The sequence below is a fragment of the Triturus cristatus genome, chromosome 10, assembly GCF_964204655.1.
Source record: "Triturus cristatus chromosome 10, aTriCri1.1, whole genome shotgun sequence".
Taxonomy (NCBI): Eukaryota; Metazoa; Chordata; class Amphibia; order Caudata; family Salamandridae; genus Triturus; species Triturus cristatus.
Genome location: NC_140593.1, coordinates 1,130,927,784 through 1,130,948,688, shown reverse-complemented (window position 1 = coordinate 1,130,948,688; position 20,905 = coordinate 1,130,927,784). Strand labels below are relative to the sequence as shown.

The window sequence follows — 20,905 nt, the reverse complement described above, 5'->3', positions numbered from 1 at the left end:
GGGTTTAGTAATGCAGCATATTGTGCAGCCCTGGAGCTTTCAGGGTGCCGAGTCGCTGATGAGCAAACTGTGTCCTGTGATTTGGGGCAAATCACTTAAAATACAAGCAGCAATCTCGGACGGGGTGGTTGGGGCGGGGTCGGAAGAGACTGCACAGGGCGAGCAGGAAACAACGCAATGGTGAAAATGAAAGGAGTATGGGGAGGGGGAGAGACTGCACACAATGTGACTGGAACAGCATTTGATCTTATAAATGACTCCATTTGGCAACATTTAAAAAACAGAAATGAAACGGAATCAAACATGCTGTAAAAGGCGTGCGGTCGGAGCTGCCAACTCGGGAGTTCAAGTCTCGGCATTTGCTCAACATCCTGTGATTTTGGGAAAATCACTTAAAATAAAAGCAGCTAGGGTGCGGTGAAGGGAGAGATGGCACAGGGTGAGAAGGCTGTCAAGAGCAGGAAACAAGACATTAAAAGGTGCATGGCCTCCAAAGTAAAACAATAGTTAAACCCGCGATGGAAATGCCGACCGAAACATGAATGACAGCATCCCTGAAGCGGGTGCTGTGCTGATACACAAGCTGAGGCAAACAAGAAAAAAAATAGTGCGCCCAACGGAACCTATATAAAAAAAAGCATAAGACCACATGTAATAGGGGCAGTCTCTTAGGAGGGCTTGAAATACAAAAAGGCAGGACTAATTAAGCATACTGACCAACCAAAAGCATGCATTTATGAAGGACATGAACAGAAACAAATGCAAAAGATGGAAGGTGCTTCAAGCCACAGTCTAGAGTACCGCATGCCTCGCAGAGCCGCGCATGCGCGGCCCTGGCTCGACCTAAAAAAGCAGTGTTTGCCATGTGTTGAGCTTTCAACTTTCCAAGTTTCATGCCTGTGTAACTCATCCAGTCCATGTCAATTCATCTGCTTTCTGATATTTGGGAGCCTGCGTATTCCATTATAAATTCAGGACTGCATGTCCCACAATGCTAAGAGAATCCCTGCTGTTGATCAGCTACTAATGGGAAACTTAAACTCTGCTCATGATAGTAGCGTCGCTGTCATTTCTAATTTTAAAAAGCTGCTTCCGCAAAGGAAGGGTTAAACTAAATCAGCGTACTTCACCTCAGACCAGTTTGGAGGAGTTCAAGGAAAGGTTGAAACCTGAAGCAGAGCTGTTTAGCTGGTCTGGTGCCTCAGGGTCCTAATGTCCCTTCTGCTACTTGCCTTCTACTCTCCTGACGTCATCATAAGACTAACTGTGGCTAAATTCATACTTATTGTTAACGAGGTGTAGTGCTGGAAACAAGCTGTAATCGGTTTTGAAAAACAGTGTCTGCTCCTATTACAACCGAAGAATATGTAATAAAAAAAACACGTCCAACTTGTTTTTCGACGTCCTGTGTTTTTCAACTGTGGGAGTTTCGTTTTTGAGTCTTAAGTCTTCGGATGTCTTCGTTGATTGGTGTTTGGGCTTCTCCTCAGATGTTGGTGGTACTTGCCTTTCACAGATCTCTTCACCTTCTTCACTGCAGCGTTTTCATTTCAACTTCAACACCAGTCTCCTGTTTTCATAGAAATCCATAATAAAGTATGCGTGCATCTCTCCAGGGACTTTCTGCCAGCCCTCTAATCCAGTGGTATGTTGAAGTGACGTTCATATTTAGCTTCTCCATGCTACAAATGGGGCAGTAGGTGAGTACCCTTCAGTCACTGGCTTTCTGGCACTGTGAGTGATGGCACTTTCTCTCCTCACATGGGCAGAGCCACCAGAAAAGGAGTGCTCTTCAGTGTTTGGGGCTGGTCAGGGTAGGCTCCTAGGACACTTCTTTATTTTGATATTTCGGCAGGTTTATTCCATATGTTGTTTTTTTTTTAAAAAGAACAATAATGAAATAATAATACACACTTGCCAAAGCCAGACCTATTGGCTTTGCAAATGGACAGTGCCTTTGATCTAATTTAGTTTATGCATTTGTATCGAGGAATTCGAACAATATAAGCTCAATAAAGCTTGAAATTGTCATGGAATTATTTTATCAGCACCCAACACCCCCTCTTCCGTGCCTTCCCCTCTTGCTTACCGTGTACATGCTCTTATTGAAAATTACATTCACAATCGAGAGTGTTCTAAGCACTAATTCAATATAATTTGGATCTAATATATTTTCTCATTATCACACTTTGTGTTGGTTGACAACCATGTAGGTGACGCCGTAACCTTAATAATATTCTCAAACGCAACACAGTTTTAAGGCTTGTGGGGAAAGGCATACGCGGGTCTTGCATATCCTTGCAATCTAACCCCAAGCCCTGTCTCCAAGTTGTTTGTAAAATCCTAACTGGGGATGAACTTACAAATGCTAACCACCTTGTGGTACCTTTTAATGAGAGCCGTTTCACCTGGGACCGATAACCCTACGCCAATCAAACAGCGATCTATAGCCACTCTTTCTCTACAGGTGTAGGGTATAGGAAACATGGTCGCCATACATGGGACCAATAACCTTACTCCAATCCAAAATCAATCTCTAGCCCCTCTTTCTGTACCAGTGTTCGGTATAGGAAATATGGTCACCATACATGGGACTTATTACCCTACTCAATCAAACAGAGATTTATATCCACTCTTTCTCTACAAGTCTAGGGTATAGGGAGTATGGTCGCCATACATGGGACCTATTACCCTACTCAGTCCAACAGCGATCTATATCCACTCTTTCTCGACAAGTGTAGGGTATAGGAAACATGATCGCCATACATGGGACCGATAACCCTACTCAATCCAACAGCGATCTATATCCACTCTTTCTCTACAAGTGTAGGGTATAGGAAACATGATCGCCATACATGGGACCTATTACCCTACTCAGTCCAACAGCGATCTATATCCACTCTTTCTCTACAAGTCTAGGGTATAGGAAACATGGTCGCCATACATTTACTATTTACTATTACCCTACTCAATGCAACAGCGATCTATATCCACTCTTTCTCGACAAGTGTAGGGTATAGGAAACATGATCGCCATACATGGGACCGATAACCCTACTCAATCCAACAGCGATCTATATACACTCTTTCTCTACAAGTGTAGGGTATAGGGAACATGATCGCCATACATGGGACCGATAACCCTACTCAATCCGACAGCGATCTATATCCACTCTTTTTCTACAAGTCTAGGGTATAGCAAACATGGTCTCCATAAATGAGACCGATAACGCTACTCAATCCAACAGCGGTCTATATCAACTCTTTCTCTACAAGTGTAGGCTATAGGGAACATGATCGCCATACATGGGACCGATAACCCTACGCAATCCAACAGCGATCTATATCCACTCTTTCTCCACAAGGGTAGAGTATTGGAAACCTGGTCGCCATATTGGGGGTGAGGAATAGAGGCTCCTGCTCCCCTTTTCCACCTAATGAGAGCCCGCCTTTTATTCCTGATTATATAAAGATGAATGACGAAATATGCAGCGGACATGCAAAATAATCACTGTTTTACATTTTAATGTTTTCCGAACAAGTTACGGATCACTTGAGCGCGCTCTGATGTATTTCTGCAGTTTCCTGTAACACCACTTACAGCTCTTGCTTGGGTGCACTGGTGGGCACAGCTGAACATAACCTTTTAGGTCTCATCTACGGATAGCTTTTAGCTTCTTTTTTGCAAAAGTTCGCTTTAGGTTTCGGACCATATCAAAAACTTACTGTGAGCTTGGAGTCCCCCCCTGTCGCTTGCCATTGGTTCGCTTTCTCTGTCACTTGCCTACTACTTACTCAATGGCTTGCCTTCCTCTTGTTGTGTCTGTCTGTGTCCTGGACCATAACCTCTTTACCAGTCTCTTGATTGGGTGACTTATCTCCTTCCACTGCTCCCATTCCGTAAATACATTTGTCTTTTTCTTCAGGCATTCCTTGTGTGTGAATGTGTTTTCCTTCCTTCTCTCATGTGATGTTCTCCACCAATATCCACCCCTTGAGCTCTGTTTGTTGCTCCTTCCTGCCCCCACTTGCTGTCTCCCACGTGTGCTAGTTTTCCTTACATACCCGCCCGCACTCTCTCTATGACTGTGGAAGAGGTGTGGCGCAGCGGCAAGGGTGCCTGACTTTGGACCATGGGGTTCATGGTTCGATCCCCGGCGGCAGGTTAGCCCAGCACCATGTGACTCTGGGCAATAGCTCGCTTAATCTTCCTAGGGCCCCCAGCGCCGGGACACCACTTCGCAGGTAGCTGTGCGCTTTACAAATGCTGGTATTTATTTATTGCTCCCTCTTCTCCCACCCTGCCCATCGCTTCCCCCTCCTTTATTTTTTTTATGTATTTTTAATTCCTCCTGGTCGTTTTTTGATCCCCCCACATCCCCAACACTCCTTTGTTGCACCCCAGCACCTGCTATATACATTTATATTCAAGTGAGCCCAGCAGCTCCTGTTTGATAACATAGCAATTACTTTTGTTTGTCAGGGTATTGGATGTGGAAAGCACTAAAGGATTTTGTGTTGACGGAACACCTGCGCTACCGTAAAAGTCAGTGTTGCGTTGACTAATCTTTTGTGAATGTGGAATTTTATTGTACAAAATAAAGATGTGCAAGCTTTTTCTTTTTTTTACTTTTATACAAATGATTGAATAGGAGCTTGCCTCTGATACAAAGGAATTTGGCATCCAGCTGCTGCTTTACTCCCTCTTCCTGTGTGTGTAAGTCCTCATTATCTTCTGTCTCTTCATCTGTATCCTCATCTTCTGTACGCATGGACAAGCGGCATCGTACATAAATGGTAAAGCGCACGCGGCATTGGATGTTACATACTTTCTACAGTGCGTAGTCCACAGACCAGCGCCTAAATGCCCTCACGGGTGAATAGCCGCGCTCTAAAAATTCACATAAAATAACATCTCCTGATCATTGTAGGCTCCTAAAGGTGCCTTGAGTAGTGCGGAAGCATGCTCACTTGAACTTCGAGTGTGGCCGTGCACTTTGTAATATGCCCCTTCAGATGGTGTTCTTAGGTTATTAACCGGTGTCATGAGCCATGGGCATAGTAAATATCCAGTCATCTCTTTTATAGCCTCTACGAACATTTCCAAAGGACATTTTACTATAGCCAATGTCTTTTGTTTTTAAACACGATGTGAGTGTTGAAATTGTACTACAAGGACCATAATTCATTGCTATTGCACTTTTCAAAACTGTGTGTGTCAGGTATAAAATTGTTTAGGCTAACAAAGACCATACTTAATTTGTAAATTGATGTTGGGTTTACTGGGATTGTCTTCAGCAGTGAGGTTGAGTGGTTGATGTATATACGCCCCCGTTAGCCATGTCCTTCTAGGGTGATATGTCTCTCTGGTATATTTAATCCTGCTATTACGAGGGATCGTGAATTCAAGAGCTAGTTCTGAAAATCGTGTTCACCTGTAGATGAAGGCAAGATCACCATCAGATAGTGTTTTGCAGTTTCCCATTGGGGTATATTTGATGAAACGAGGCCTCCATGGGTGCAGTCAGTGGCACCCAAAATATTAGAACTCCTCCTTATTACTTAGAACTTTCCCTTAATATAATCGACTGAGAATCTGTGGGGAAATGATGTGTTGGGGCACTAAGATGAGAAGTGCACCCATTACTTGCCTAAGAACAGAGCTTAATTTGAGCCAGTGGGTTCTGGTGCTGAGCACCGGCACTTAATTGCCAGCACCAGCTCTTATGACAGTCTTCCACATGGTGGCGCTGTTTCTTTTAGTTGGAGATGAGCACAGCTGTTGTCTATTAATTATTTTAAAAATGACAATCAACTGCCACCCAAGCCATTCTTATAGCTCTGAGGCCCTTTTAGTCTGAATTGTCACACTTGAAGGAGTGTAATGGGTGGTGCAAGCTGCAGTGGCTTCCGGAGGGCCCTGGCACTTATTTTAGTTTTTTATATGGTACTGCCTGAGAACCATACAAAAGGTTGGCTATTATAAGCCATGTTGATGGCCTACTGGTATATAGTCTGTTTCTGTGGGGAGGCACTGCTGTAGAGTTCCCGTGGCTCCTCTACAATAAGGAGGAGTTAGTTGCTGGTGCCCACGTTCAGCTTTCATATTTTAAAGAATCAACCACCTCCAGCGCCTTCTGTTTTCTCTGCCCCTTTGGCGCTGTAAACCTTTTTCCTGCTGCCCCTGGATGAGGGATCAGGGCTTGCTGATTGAGGAGTTGTATCTCATGCAGAAGTCTGCAATACGTGCTTGGTCTTTGGTCTGCTGTCTGTGTTGGCTGCTTTGTTCAGCCCGTGGCTGATTTGACTAACCAGTGTGTTTTTGTTTCCTAATGCGTGTGGTTGTAAATACAGTTTTAATATTTTACGAAGTGTATTTCGGCAGAGCTTCACTTTTGGTTGATTGTATATATATGCGTTTCAAAATGTTTTTTAATTTGGTTATGAATTGCACCTGTTTTGGGCAGAAGTTTAAATTGGTACTAATCCCTCATGTTGTAATGGTAACCACATAGCTCATGTGAGTTTTTTTTAATTTTTTTACCACATTCAGTTTTACCGCAGAGTAATTCTGGGTGTGTTTCTGCATACAAAAATATTGCATGCATTTTTACATACGTTTTATGCAATTTTATAGATTGCATATCAATAAATCGTATGCGGAAATACGAGAGATTCATGTAATCCGACAGAGCAAAATTCAAAATTGGCACAAAAAACTAATATAGTAATTTCACTCTGACTGACTTGTAACCAGGGTCTCAGGGGTGTGGGAGAGCCCAATGAAAATAATAATCTAAGAAAAACATCAAAGTCAGCAACAAAATATTTGTCAAATGTTAGGGAATAGGGCAGCGGTCATTTTTTTCTGGTCGAGCATGCGCTGCTGTCTGAGGCATGGTGTAGTCAGCACATGGGCTTCAAGCCGGCCCATCGCTTGTTATTGGTTGTTCCGAGTTCCTTTCTAAATTCCTTACTTTTGAATGGTAAATTGTGCCCATTTGTCCCTCCTTTTGGCCTGTTCCCTCCCATAGTGACTGGCCCTGCCACAGGCCTCATTTCACTTCTGTCCATTTCAGTTTGTTTCGTGCACTATTTTTTCCGATTGCCTGCCTCGTGTTCTGGAAATGATGCAAACACGAGCAGCTGACCAGTGTTACTACTTTCCCCTCCCACCGACCATTTCTCCACGTGTTCTCCCCTTCGCACCTTAGCTTTCACTTATGATCTACAGAGTCTGCGTCACTGACGATCGAGTTGAGCAGTCGCAAAATTAGAAGGTTAGAAATTTGACTTTACTCGCTAGCTCCCTTTCACCCAATCTTTCGTTTTTAGCATTAATTACGTTTCACTCACTCAGAGCTCAGTTGCTACGTTTTTGTGAATAGGGCTGTACATCTTGTTCTTTATAAGGTCACAAATGTGGCAGCTGTGTGTCTTCCAGGTGGTAAATCCCCTTTCTTAGTCCTCTAGCCGGTGCTGCAGCTGCGTCTCTGTTCCCAGTGGTAATTTCTCATTCTCAGTCCTCTAGACAGTGCTGCAGCTGTGTCTCTGTTCATACATCCACTACACTCCAAACTAAAACACATGGATAAAAGACATTGTCATTTACTACGCCAATAGCTCTAACTCTGACAAATGTGAGACCTAATGCATTGCAAATGCGGGTTTACCTTTGTGTAAGTCAGTCCAAGAAGGTACCATTCACACCGGAAATTAATGGAAAAAAAGCAATTAAATTATTTTTAAATCTAGAAAAATGAGCACGATTCTCAATGAATAATAGTAGAAATTGCAAAATAAATTAAATCAATATAGTGCCTTTGAGAGAACATTTGTAGACTGGAAGAGGAGGAAGAACACTGGTTTAACCAGCTTCCTAAACCAACATTTATCAAAGGAATCTTGTGTTTATGAGAATGTCGTTTGCTGCAGTTTACGGCTAGAATGTGATGCAGGCCTGGGCTAATTTGGCAGAGCTTCCCTCCCGGTGTCTCTTCAGACTGTTTACAAAACAAACCAGATGAGAGAGGACGCTTTCCAATTACACTGATAGCGACAAGTGTCACTTGCTAATTAAAAGAAAATGACAGAAGGAGCAAATCCATATCCATTTACCCAAAAACCCTCACTTTAATTTCCAGCCCAGGATTTATATGGTGAGATTAAATATCAGTACATGTTCATCGCATGCAGGGTAGTTCCGGAAGTCACGGGACAGAAGGGCTTCATGCCAACAAATAACCCGGATGTTAAAAGTTAAGGTCTGAAAACCTCACACCAGACCTTGGCTTGCAATGAATTTGTCCAAGATCGATTCTGCAGTTTTTCTACTATTTCATGGCTCAGAGCCTGTTTGGGGAGAAAGAGAAAGGTTTGTGGATTGAGAGGAAAGAGTGATGGCTTTAGGGATTAAGATTTCACAGTCGTACACAGAGCATGCAGGTTTCCAGGTTTTTTTTGTGTTTTCACAGAAATCCATTGTCGTAAGAGGACAATCTGAACCTCTAAGTGTATGAAGGAATTCATTTCCAAAGTGTTCATGTGGATAAGTTCTTCTGGCGGGCAGACCACGAGTGTTTGGTAGGCTCAGGTGGATGCAACAGTCCAAGAACGTAACTGGTGTTACCCAATGGGTTTCCTGCGCCCCAAGCAGAACCCTTAAGTCAGTACGTTGTTTGACGGGGAGGTGGGATCAAGGCGGAGAAGCCTTGACTATGTGCAAATCCATCTTGGCCCCACCTTACTCAAATATACCGCTGCATTATGATGGAAATTGCGGCAGTAGTTAGGCAAAACTGGTATGAGCCAATCTGAAGGGATATGTTACCCACAAAGCACCTAATCTGGCCCTTTACATAAACCAAATATCAATAAAAAATAAAAACAAAAAGCCCTGTATACCCACTGTAATTACATCAGTTTCAGTGCGTGGATGAAAACTTACAGAACTTTAATCGGGTCGCGTGTTTAGACTGAGCAGCTGATATAAAGAGATGCAAGTGTTACTTAGCGGGAAGGTCACTTTGCTGATGTTTGACTACTTAAGCTGCCTGTAAAGTACTCAGCAGCTGACCAGGACAGGAAGAGTGACGCCTCCTACCTTAGTCCTCCTGTTAGGAAGAGCGGCGCCTCCTCCCTTAGTCATCATGGTAGGAAGAGCGGAGCCTCCTCCCTTAGTCATCATGTTGGGAAGAATGGAGCCTCCTCCCTTAGTCATTATGTTGGGAAGAATGGGGCCTCCTCCCTCAGTCATCATGTCAGGAAGAGCGGAGCCTCCTCCCTTAGTCATCATGTTAGGAAGAACAGAGCCTCTTCCCTTAGTCCTCCTGTTAGGAAGAGCGGAGCCTCCTCCCTTAGTCATCCTGTTCGAAAGAGTGGAGCCTCCTCCCTTAGTCATCATGTTGTGAAGAGCGGAGCCTCCTACCTTAGTCGTCATGTTAGGAAGAGTGGAGCCTCCTCCCTTACTCATCCTGTTAGGAAGAATGGAGCCTCCTACCTTAGTCATCATGTTGGGAAGAGTGGAGCCTCCTCCCTTAGTCATCATGTTAGTAAGAGTGGAGCCTCCTCCCTTAGTCATTATGTTGGGAAGAATGGAGCCTCCTCCCTTAGTCATCATTATGTTAGGAAGAGCAGAGCCTCCTACCTCAGTCATCATGTTAGGAAGAGCGGAGACTCCTACCTTAGTCATCCTGTTAGGAAGAGCAGAGCCTCCTACCTCAGTCATCCTGTTAGGAAGAGTGGAGACTCCTACCTTAGTCATCCTGTTAGGAAGAGCAGAGCCTCCTACCTTAGTCATCATGTTAGGAAGAGTGGAACCTCCTCCCTTAGTCATCCTGTTAGGAAGAGCAGAGCCTCCTCCCTTAGTCATCACATTAGGAAGAGCGGAGCCTCCTCCCTTAGTCATCAGGTCGGAAAGAATGAAGCCTCCTCCCTTAGTCATCCTGTTAGGAAGAGTGGAGCCTCCTCCCTTAGTCATTATGTTAGGAAGAATGGGGCCTCCTACCTTAGTCCTCATGTCAGGAAGAGCGGAGCCTCCTCCCTTAGTCATCATGTTAGGAAGAACAGCCTCCTCCCTTAGTCCTCCTGTTAGAAAGAGCGGAGCCTCCTACCTTAGTCATCATGTTGTGAAGAATGGAGCCTCCTACCTTAGTCATCCTTTTCGGAAGAGCAGAGCCTCCTCCCTTACTCATCCTGTTAGGAAGAGTGGAGCCTCCTCCCTTAGTCCTTATGTTGGGAAGAACAGAGCCTCTTCCCTTAGTCCTCCTGTTAGGAAGAGCGGAGCCTCCTCCCTTAGTCATCCTGTTCGAAAGAGTGGAGCCTCCTCCCTTAGTCATCATGTTGTGAAGAGCGGAGCCTCCTACCTTAGTCGTCATGTTAGGAAGAGTGGAGCCTCCTCCCTTACTCATCCTGTTAGGAAGAATGGAGCCTCCTACCTTAGTCATCATGTTGGGAAGAGTGGAGCCTCCTACCTTAGTCATCATGTTAGTAAGAGTGGAGCCTCCTCCCTTAGTCATTATGTTGGGAAGAATGGAGCCTCCTCCCTTAGTCATCATTATGTTAGGAAGAGCAGAGCCTCCTACCTCAGTCATCATGTTAGGAAGAGCGGAGACTCCTACCTTAGTCATCCTGTTAGGAAGAGCAGAGCCTCCTACCTCAGTCATCCTGTTAGGAAGAGTGGAGCCTCCTCCCTTAGTCATCCTGTTAGGAAGAGCAGAGCCTCCTACCTCAGTCATCATGTTAGGAAGAGCGGAGACTCCTACCTTAGTCATCCTGTTAGGAAGAGCAGAGCCTCCTACCTTAGTCATCATGTTAGGAAGAGTGGAACCTCCTCCCTTAGTCATCCTGTTAGGAAGAGCAGAGCCTCCTCCCTTAGTCATCACATTAGGAAGAGCGGAGCCTCCTCCCTTAGTCATCAGGTCGGAAAGAATGAAGCCTCCTCCCTTAGTCATCCTGTTAGGAAGAGTGGAGCCTCCTCCCTTAGTCATTATGTTGGGAAGAATGGGGCCTCCTACCTTAGTCCTCATGTCAGGAAGAGCGGAGCCTCCTCCCTTAGTCATCATGTTAGGAAGAACAGCCTCCTCCCTTAGTCCTCCTGTTAGGAAGAGCGGAGCCTCCTACCTTAGTCATCATGTTGTGAAGAATGGAGCCTCCTACCTTAGTCATCCTTTTCGGAAGAGCAGAGCCTCCTCCCTTACTCATCCTGTTAGGAAGAGTGGAGCCTCCTCCCTTAGTCCTTATGTTGGGAAGAATGGAGCCTCCTCCCTTAGTCATCATTATGTTGGGAAGAATGGGGCCTCCTACCTCAGTCATCATGTTAGGAAGAGTGGAGACTCCTACCTTAGTCATCCTGTTAGGAAGAGCAGAGCCTCCTACCTCAGTCATCCTGTTAGGAAGAGCAGAGTCTCCTACCTCAGTCATCATTTTAGGAAGAGTGGAGACGCCTACCTGAGTCATCATGTTAGGAAGAGCGGAGCCTCCTCCCTTAGTCATCCTGTTAGGAAGAGCAGAGCCTCCTACCTCAGTCATCATGTTAGGAAGGTGCGTAGCCTCCTCCCTTAGTCATCACATTAGGAAGAGCGGAGCCTCCTCCCTTAGTCGTCATGTTAGGAAGAGCAGAGCCTCCTACCTTAGTCATCATGTCGGGAAGAATGAAGCCTCCTCCCTTAGTCATCACATTAGGGAGAGCGGAGCCTCCTACCTTAGTCATCATGTCGGGAAGAATGAAGCCTCCTCCCTTAGTCATCATGTTAGGGAGAGCGGAGCCTCCTACCTTAGTCATCATATCGGGAAGAATGAAGCCTCCTCCCTTAGTCATCACATTAGGAAGAGCGGAGCCTCCTCCCTTAGTCATCATGTTGGGAAGAGTGGAGCCTTCTACCTCAGTCATTATGTTAGGGAGTGGGATCGGGAGGCGCAACGTTGGACCGTAAGATTGGAGCGTGACCAGAGGAAGCAAAGCATGAGTTTGGAGAGGAGATGGAGAGTGCAGAATCTACATACCGGTGGGAGAAAAGAAAAGGAAATTGGGAGAGAAGGAAGCCAAGATGAGAAGGAGGAATTGGGGTTACAGAACTATAAAAAGGAAGGCTCGAGAGGGGGCACTGGACTTGAAGCAAAGGTGATAAGAGAGGGCGGAATGGGCAGAAGGAGAAAGCCTGGTTGAATAGACTTCATCATGGAAAGTGAGGGACTGAATTGAAGTAGGGTGGGAGAAGCATTCACATGATAAGCAAAGGACACTAAAAGGTAGTGAGAAATTGGCACTGTGTAGTTAAAGTTTAAAAAAAGGAGCAGAGAAGATGATGTGGCAGAGACAGAGAATGAGAACAGAATACAAAGAGCTACAAAAGATGCTCCAAGTGGCTTCAACATGTTTGTGGTCAGTTGTAAAAACACCATTTGGAAGCGTCTCAAAATCACATTTTTCAAACACTAAGGGGTCCTCTGTATGAGTAGATGACATCTACGTTTTGACTCCATGCGACAAACACAAATAAACAAATAAGCTAATTTAAAAGCTGTTTTTCCATTTTTAAAACTCCTTGATGTTGTCTATACATGCACAAATTCGAAAGTGGTGTGAACTCATAGACTACGGGAGGAGGGGCATTCAAAGCAAAACGTCTCGCGACATGCATCGGCTCCGCATTCTAGTCTCCTGATGAACAATGACGACCCTTAAATGGAACCACAATCCCTAGGAAGCTTGCAAAAACACATGAAAAGAACATTATTGATGCTAAAAGAGGAGCTTCCGTTGCACAAGACAAAGCCAATACTTAACTACTCGTTGTGGGTTTAATCAGTTCTCACAGTGGGATTGTGCAGATGCGCATTAACCTGTAACAAGGACTGTGGCAGATTTTGGCGGGAAATGATGACCTTTGTTAGTTTCCACTGGGAAGATCTTGTGTGTTCCAAAGCGGAGAGCACGAGGTCTTGCTTTCGGAGGCAGAAACCTTGGCAGGCGTCATGTGGCTGTTGCTGAATAGTGCATAAGGCTTGCAGATCTGAGCCAGACCATGAACAGATGTGGTAGCGAACACGTGCATAAGAGGAGTTTTTACTCCAGGGATGAGCACAGTGCAGGAATACAGCAAATTATTAGACGCCACCCATACAGAGAACACATCAAATGGTGCATTCCAACCTTGGCCGTGTTGCAGGTTTGGTGTGTTTGCTGACATGCAAAGTAGTCCGGTCTGCATGGAGGAGACCTGTGCTTCTCTCACTACAGGAAGAAAGTGAGGGGTAATCTACACTCACTGAGCCAAAAAACACTGCTAGTCATTCACTGGAGGAGAAGCATCGGCTGCAACTCTTTCCTCTAAGTGCCTTATAAAACGTGCTCGTCTTTCAGGTAAAATCCTCCGCTCGGGGAAGGCGGGAGGCGGAGCTAGAAGGAACGCTCTCAGATTGCGAGTGGGAGAAATAGTTTACAGGATACGCACCTCTGCGGCGAGCAGCGCAGGCAAGAAGCTGCAGACTAAGACTACTTAATATTTGGGTTACACGGCGGGATTAGGGGAATAATAACATATATATATATTTGTGGGTTTTTAAAAAATTTTTTTTTTTTTACCTTACCTGTCCTGCCGCTGACTGACTCTGCCGCCGCCTCAGTGCTTCTCCCCTCCTGGCAGTTATTGGGGCACAAATGTCTGGCTGTAGTGAGCATCGGGCGTTTCCCTGAGAGACCGGAAGGGTGGAGGCCAATTTTGTTCCTGGGGGCCAGTTTTGCAGCTGTGCTGCCATATTAGCCCCCCAGTAACAAAAGTAGTAGTACTCTACACGTGCACACTCCTTACAAAATACCCCCGGGGGCTGGTCCGACAAAATTGCCAGGCCTGATTTCGGTTCCCAGTCCGCTGTGCTTCCCACCCAATCCAGACCTGCTCTTGTGCGAGCATGAGCGCAGCATGGGGATTGGTCTGAGCGAACTGGCCTGACGCTCGCTCTGGCACAGGGAGCCTGCGGCTTTTCTCCAACCCGCTGTCAGCACCGCTGTGTTGGAGAAAACAAAGTGCGCATGTCTGTTAGTTCAGCTCGAAACAAAGTACTCACATCAGCACTGTGTGCAGCTAAGCAAACAATGCCTGCATTATGGGGGAGGGATGTGGCCCCGAATTACAGCGCATGGTTCACCAGACTGGGAGCTATTGAGAATGGAGAAACTCTCAGATAGCTTCTAGGGAAGGGAAAACCATTTTCAGAAGGTCTGGGGCCCATGCATAGCCCCATCTCAAGAATTTAGAGAGCTCACATGTCCTAAATACTTCCGAGTGCTCTGCCTCACACAGTCCTATAGTATGGAACAGAAGGATACTCCATTTCCTTGACTTTACAAAGGGGGCGAGAGTACCTCGAGATGAAACCCATCATTGACTTCTGACATTCCATGACACTTAGAACTTTCTTTTTCACACCCCAGAGTAAGATGGAGGCAGAGTGGTGTTGCAAGTTGGGATTTTTTGGTTTATTATACAATGCTCTTCTACAATTATTAAACGTCCTGACCGGCCTGTGGTTGTAGGTGGGTGTATATGTAGCTGAATAAATGTTGGTAAAAAAAAAAGTCAATCATAAAAACATGCCTGTGATCACCTCATCAGCAAGTGTTTTAGTGCCGCATGCCTGGATCTTCCTGCAATGCCTCTGGCTGTTGCCTTTTTAGTTTTCTTTTCGGTATTTTTTTAGGACATTTCAATGGGCATTCTAATTAAGACCTTTCGATTGTTGAGTTTTGCCTGCATGATTCTTCCAGTGGGTTTGGCCCTTCCCCCTTGCTGTTAGTTAAGCTTTCAGTCTGATGGACCTGGGCAAGGTTATATTTTCTGTTTTTCCCCTCTACCAAACCTGTGCATCATGAGACATGGGGGTAGTAACCCAGCTGGATGCACCCAAGGCTGGTAGTCACATCTGGTGTGTCCATCTTGGCAGGGTTTAGACCCCTACCTCCTCGATTCCATTGATCCAGGAGACGACATCTAATATACCTGCTTTCTCAACATTGGTCACCATTTGCTGGAAATTGCAAACTCGCTTCATTGAGAGAAAATACTTTCTTCCCCATGGGCGAATAGCACAGACATTTCCCGGGACGCGGCTTCAGGGCCAGCAGCTGCAATCGGAGTGCCACATAGTTTTCTCTTTCTTCCTTTGTCTTTCTTTCTGGTTTGTTGTTGACCATTGTCTCTGCCTTATATTCCTGTATGCAAGTGAAGGTCTTCATGACTGGGCAGTAAGTTTATTGTGTGTGATTACTCTGTTATTCTGTATCTCAATGCTTAAACCAAGAAGTTTGAAGCTGAGTGCTGAGCGTAGCTACCCTTGAAGAGGCAAAATGTACAAATGGAATAACCAACTAGACTACAGTAGTATCCAAGGCTGCTGGACACCAGTGGAAAATGACCATACCAACCAGGGTAAACATCGTTTACCCCGAAAAATTTTCCCCGCTTGGAATCACAATGCGGTCGTGATTCTGCATACCATTACTCCACAAGTCGGAAGAATGACTTGCAGGGGGGAGGGGTGTTGGATTTAAAATCCAACACCTTCCCTAGTGTCCGCACAGACTGGAGTTGAAATAGTAAATTATACTATTCCAACATCCAGCGACGTCCCCCCCCCCCCCTCCGCAAGTCTTTGTTCCGACTTGCGGAGTAATGGTATGAGGAATCACAACGCGGTCGTTGTGATTCCAAGCTAGGAAAAAGGCGGCAGAATAACGTCGTAGATTCACCAACCAGAGATCGTGTTCTATAACCTCTGGCTGCCCCTGGGCCTGTTGAACCTGCCTTACAGGCCCCTATCTGCTCCCGAGCCTGCTGGTAGGGGTCGTACAACAGCAATATGGATAATGGGAAGGAAATAGATTATCAAAGTGACAACAAGAGCTCAGCCCACACAGCTGTACCTACAGGCTCTCTACCTAGTAATAGGCAATAGATGCATCCTATGTTTCTTCTGATGGAAAGCTCTTGTTGGCCATCCCTTGACTGGGTTCACTGTTCTGCATTATCTTCTTTGACCATGCGTTCGATCAACAGAGCCTTGGGTGGTTTTGTGCCTGTTTTGCTAAGTTCGGATGCTTGACTTTGCTGTAACTAACCTTTCCATTGCCTATTGTGATGTCGCAGAGCAAAGTGAAGTATATCAAGCAGACAACGGAGATCTTGAAGCACCAGTACCATTGCGATATCCCCGACAGTGTAGAGGAGCTGGTGAAGCTGCCAGGAGTTGGACCGAAGATGGCGCATCTCATCATGGACATCGCCTGGAACCGTGTCTCAGGGATTGGTACGTTGATAGATGGGGGGGGGGGTCTCATCAGGAGATAGAGCCTCTCTCCGCTGATTACATGTCCTACCCCACTTTTGTAAGACAAAGGACAAAATTACTGAAATAGACAAAAATGGAGGTTGATCATCTGGGTAGCGCCACTCTTTCAGTGAGCGTAGTTTGCCAAGGGAACTTGCAACTTGATACTAAAGTGTATGATAACCACCATTCTCTTATGTGGGGAAAACTCCTGTAATTTCCAAAGAGTTCAAAGAGCGCCACTGGGAACCTGCAACAGTTGCTGGTTCCCAGAATCCCACTTGGAAACCTTTTTTAATTGCATGCATGCAAATGATTTTCTACATGAACAGTTGTACGTAGGGCACAATTTATGTATCTGTGTGTTCATAGTGTGCGTGGCTGTAGATCAAATTCTCTGAATATTCCTGCCATCTACTATTGGGTCCAGATGTTTGTAGCTTGTTTTTCTTCGAAGACGTTTGAGTGACAAGACCAGTTTTGTCTCCATTCTTGATCCACAATGTACCAGCACACTGGTTCCAACACCGATTGTTTTCTTCCGCCATCGGGCTCAGATGTTTGGGAACGCTGCTCCAAGAATTATGTTTTCCACATGGGTATCTTGATTCCGACTACTCACTCCTCGAATTCGCAATGAAATCACTATTCCTGTGCTGCCAAGAGCTTCTCATCGCAATGCTAAGACTTCGAAGCCGACCGTAACCGAACGTTAGTCTTCAATGCACCATGATTCCTGGCTATAGCGGTGTTCAAGTCTTATTGTCACGGCCGACTTTTGGGGATTGCTCCTAAGGCGAGGGTATGCAATACATATCCTACAAATTTTGCACTAGTTGTGCCCTGGAACGGCCAGCACAGTGTGTGCAATTTGTGTCTCACACCAGACCATGAGGAGACCTGCTGTGATGCCTGGCTTACTTTTTGCTGCAAGATCTTCCAACAACAGTAAGAAAGGAAGTGGGACCACAAAATGTGGTGGATAGTCTTGCCTCGTCGGAAATACCCAATGTCTTCAGGCCCAAAGACCTGCCTGGTGCCGAGGAAGAAGAAACTGGGCCCTCAGTCCACGTCCGGCATTAAGGCAGTGTAGGCCAGTGCAGCCACACATGGCAGGGTGGGGGGTGTGTTTATAAATATCTTATGGGTTTAAAAGCACCTGCTGCAGAGTTCCTTGTATGTCCAGCAGTTTTCAGAGAACAATAGAAATGGCAATATAACTGGTGAATAATGTTCCTCCTGCAGAGGGATCAGAGTTTTTTTTTTTTTTTTTTTTTTTTTGATGTTTCAAAAACCTTTATTTTCACAATAAAACGTACACTGCTAATCAGCCAACAACCCGGGGGCAGGCAGCATGGGTTCAGTGCAATAAATCGCACAATCGTATCCACGGTGTACAGTCGTAGGAGGTATAATAACATCTTTTTACATAAACAGAAAAACAATACCAACTGGAAATCAGAGTCAGGAAGGAACCCTCCAACAAGAGGGGGAAAGTTCGCAGCTGCCCTCCATCGTGTGGTCCCGCACCATCCGAGTCTTCCAAACGATACATCTCTCATCCACACCATACCCATCAGCAGCCAGAAGTGGCGTTCGGACCAGGCCGGCGCCAACAACACCCGCGCGTTACCCAATCCGACCCATGCAATCATGAACCATTCGGCAGCCATTCACCCAAGTGACTCAGTCCTCCTCCTCAACTGCCGTCCCAGCCAACCAATCCACCAGCGGCTGCCACACATCTACTGGTCTGGATCTCTGCGGCAGTTGGTCCCAATACGCTGTCAGTTGCTCTCTACAGTATGTCGCAGAGCCCATCCAGCCAGACACCTTCGGGGGGGCCCTCTTCTTCCAGTGGATCGCTATTTGGCGCTTGGCAAGCAATAACAAGAGGGCAACAAGCTTACGCGAGGTCCTAGGCACCCCCAGCACGAATCCCAGGAGGGCAACAAGCGGGTCTGGTACCAACGCCGCTCCAACTATCCGCCCAATAATGTTAAAAACTTTGTCCCAGTATGTGCGTAACGGGCCGCACAACCAGACAATGTGGAAGAACGTGGCCTCGCTCTCGCCACATCTCCAGCACGTCGTGTCGGCCTGGAGACCCATCTTAAACATTTGCATGGGTGTGCGGTAGGTCCTGTGCAGGTAATTGAAGTGTATTAGTCGCAGTCGGTAATTAGGCGACAAGTGTTCTAGTTGGGTGCAGCAGAATTCCCACTGTTTTTCTGTGATACTTATGCCAGCGTCTTCCTCCCATAAGGCTCTGGAATCAATGTGTGCGACAGGCGCCGTGAGCTGCGTGGCCCTGTATATGCGTGTAATCAATTTGCACGGGGAAGAGTTCGAGAGAATATTTTCCAGAGCTGCCAGCGTTGGCGGAGCCCCAGGGAACATGGGGTATCTGTGTTTGCAGGCCGACCGCAACTGATAATACAAGAGGAGCTCCGAGGCCGTCGGCTCAGGCGCTGCCGTCAAGGCCGGCAGCGTGATAAAGGTGTCATCCGGATATAAGTCCCCCGCCACCTTCAGGCCACAGGCGTGCGCACGGCGTGCAACCGCCGTGTCCGTAAGTGGGCCCAGCAGGGGGTTGGCCTCCAGGGGCATACTTGGAGCATACAGGTCCACTACGCCCGCTCGCTTCGCGATGTTTGACCAGGCCCAACGCACCATTTCCACGGTGTCAATGTCTTCCCTCTGCCGCTTATATTTTTGGTATACCGCTGTCCGCAGGGGACAGGGAGCCGCCACATCTGTTTCTATTGCCACATGGGGCTGGTACGGTATCGGATGATGCCAGTAGTGTAGGTATTGGGCCTGTGCACTGTATGCATACAATTCTAGGTCTGGGGCAGCGAGACCTCCCTGCTGGAAGGGGAGTGTAAGAAGGTTCCAGGCCACCCTGGGCTGTTTACCTGCCCAAACCAGATCAAGCAACGCCGAGCGGAGTCGCCGAAAAAAAGCCTTCGTTAACGGTACGGGGACATTAGCGAACAGGTAGAGGAATTTAGGCGCCACGACCATTTTTGCGATGGCTATGCGGCCCGTCAGAGACAGCGGCAGCGTCCTCCACCTCTGCACTTTGCTCTCCAACCATTCCATAGCCACACCGAAGTTAGCCAATAATATTTCATGAGTGGAGCGGCTCATCTGTATACCCAAGTATTTAACCTCGTCCGTAACCCAAGCGATCGGGAATTCCGTGTGACACTTCTGCGTGCCGTCCGTTAGGGGGAGCATTGCCGACTTTGACCAGTTGATGTCTATCCCAGTAAGTCCACTATACCGTGTCACCTCTCGCATTAATGGATCAAAATTGTCCGACGGGTTCATCATATATATTGTGATATCGTCGGCATACATAGAAACTAGTAGGCCTCGCGACGTGAACCCAATGCTGCGCCCAGCATGGTGCTGTCTCACGCGGGCCGCCAGCGGTTCCGTCGCAATCGCAAACAGTAACGGCGACAGTGGGCATCCCTGCCGGGTCCCCCTGGTTATAGAGATCGGGGCAGACGTCAGGCCATTCACCCGCACCCTAGCCGTTGGGTCATTATACAATACGCCTATCCTCCTGGCAAAGAGCGGACTAAATCCCATCCGGGTGAATAACGTCCGTAAAAACTTCCACTCCAGCGAGTCAAACGCCTTTGTCGCATCTAACAGTGCCGCAGCGGCCGGGACTCTAGGATCCAGGTAATGCAGGAGTCCAAATAGCACTCTAAGGTTATGGGAAGTGGAACGTCCCATCACAAAACCCGATTGATCTGACAGCGCTATTTGTGGCAGCATGTATTTTAAGCGGTCAGAGAGCAGTTTGGCATATATTTTGGCGTCCAGGTTTATGAGCGATAGTGGGCGATAGGAGTCCGGGTGACTGGGGTCTTTGCCAGGTTTAAGCAGTGTAATGATCAATGCTTCCCGCAGTGACGGAGGGAGGACTCCCTTGTCCACAGCCTCTTCAAACACCCCATGCAGCCTCGGGACCAGTATGTCCGCATATTCCTTGTAGAAGGCTGCCGTCAGCCCGTCTGGGCCCGGCGCCTTACAGAGCGGAAGACCAGCAATCGTCGATCTTATGTCGTCTTGCGTGAACGGCAAGTCCATATATTGTCTGGCGCTATTACTGAACCACGCTAAGGCTATGGTATCCAGGTAGTCGTCTAGCACTTTATCGTCAGGCGACACCTTTGTGGTGTATAGCTCTCTATAATGGTCGGACATTGTGTCCAGTATGTCTTGCGGCTCACGGACCACGTCCCCCTCCGCACGTCGTAGTTCCAGTATGTGCTCCGACCCACGCGGCCCACGAAGCATATAGGCCAGTGTGCGTCCGGCACGATCTCCCTCGCCATATCGCCTAGCCCGACTGTCCTTGGACAGGTACGCGACTTCCCTGTCCGCCTCCTCCTGGTATTTAGTGAGCTGTGAACGCAGTTCGGCACGTACCCTATCCGTGGGCGCATGGGACAGTTCAGACTCTAGACGAGCCAGGTCAGTTTCTAGTTTGCTCAAGGTATCGCGGATCGAGCGCAGAACGCCCGTCTTCAGCGACATGCAGTGCCCCCTCGTCACCA

General features: G+C 46.9%; 1 protein-coding gene across 1 annotated transcript in view; it reads left to right on the top strand.

The window, feature by feature from the left end:
• NTHL1 (nth like DNA glycosylase 1) overlaps nt 1-20,905 on the top strand; it is a 159,389-nt gene that overhangs the window by 68,279 nt on the left and 70,205 nt on the right. Inside the window, exon 4 of the mRNA XM_085630232.1 lies at nt 16,145-16,304. Coding sequence (XP_085486358.1) covers nt 16,145-16,304 — 160 coding nt within the window. The remainder of the gene's footprint in view (nt 1-16,144; nt 16,305-20,905) is intronic.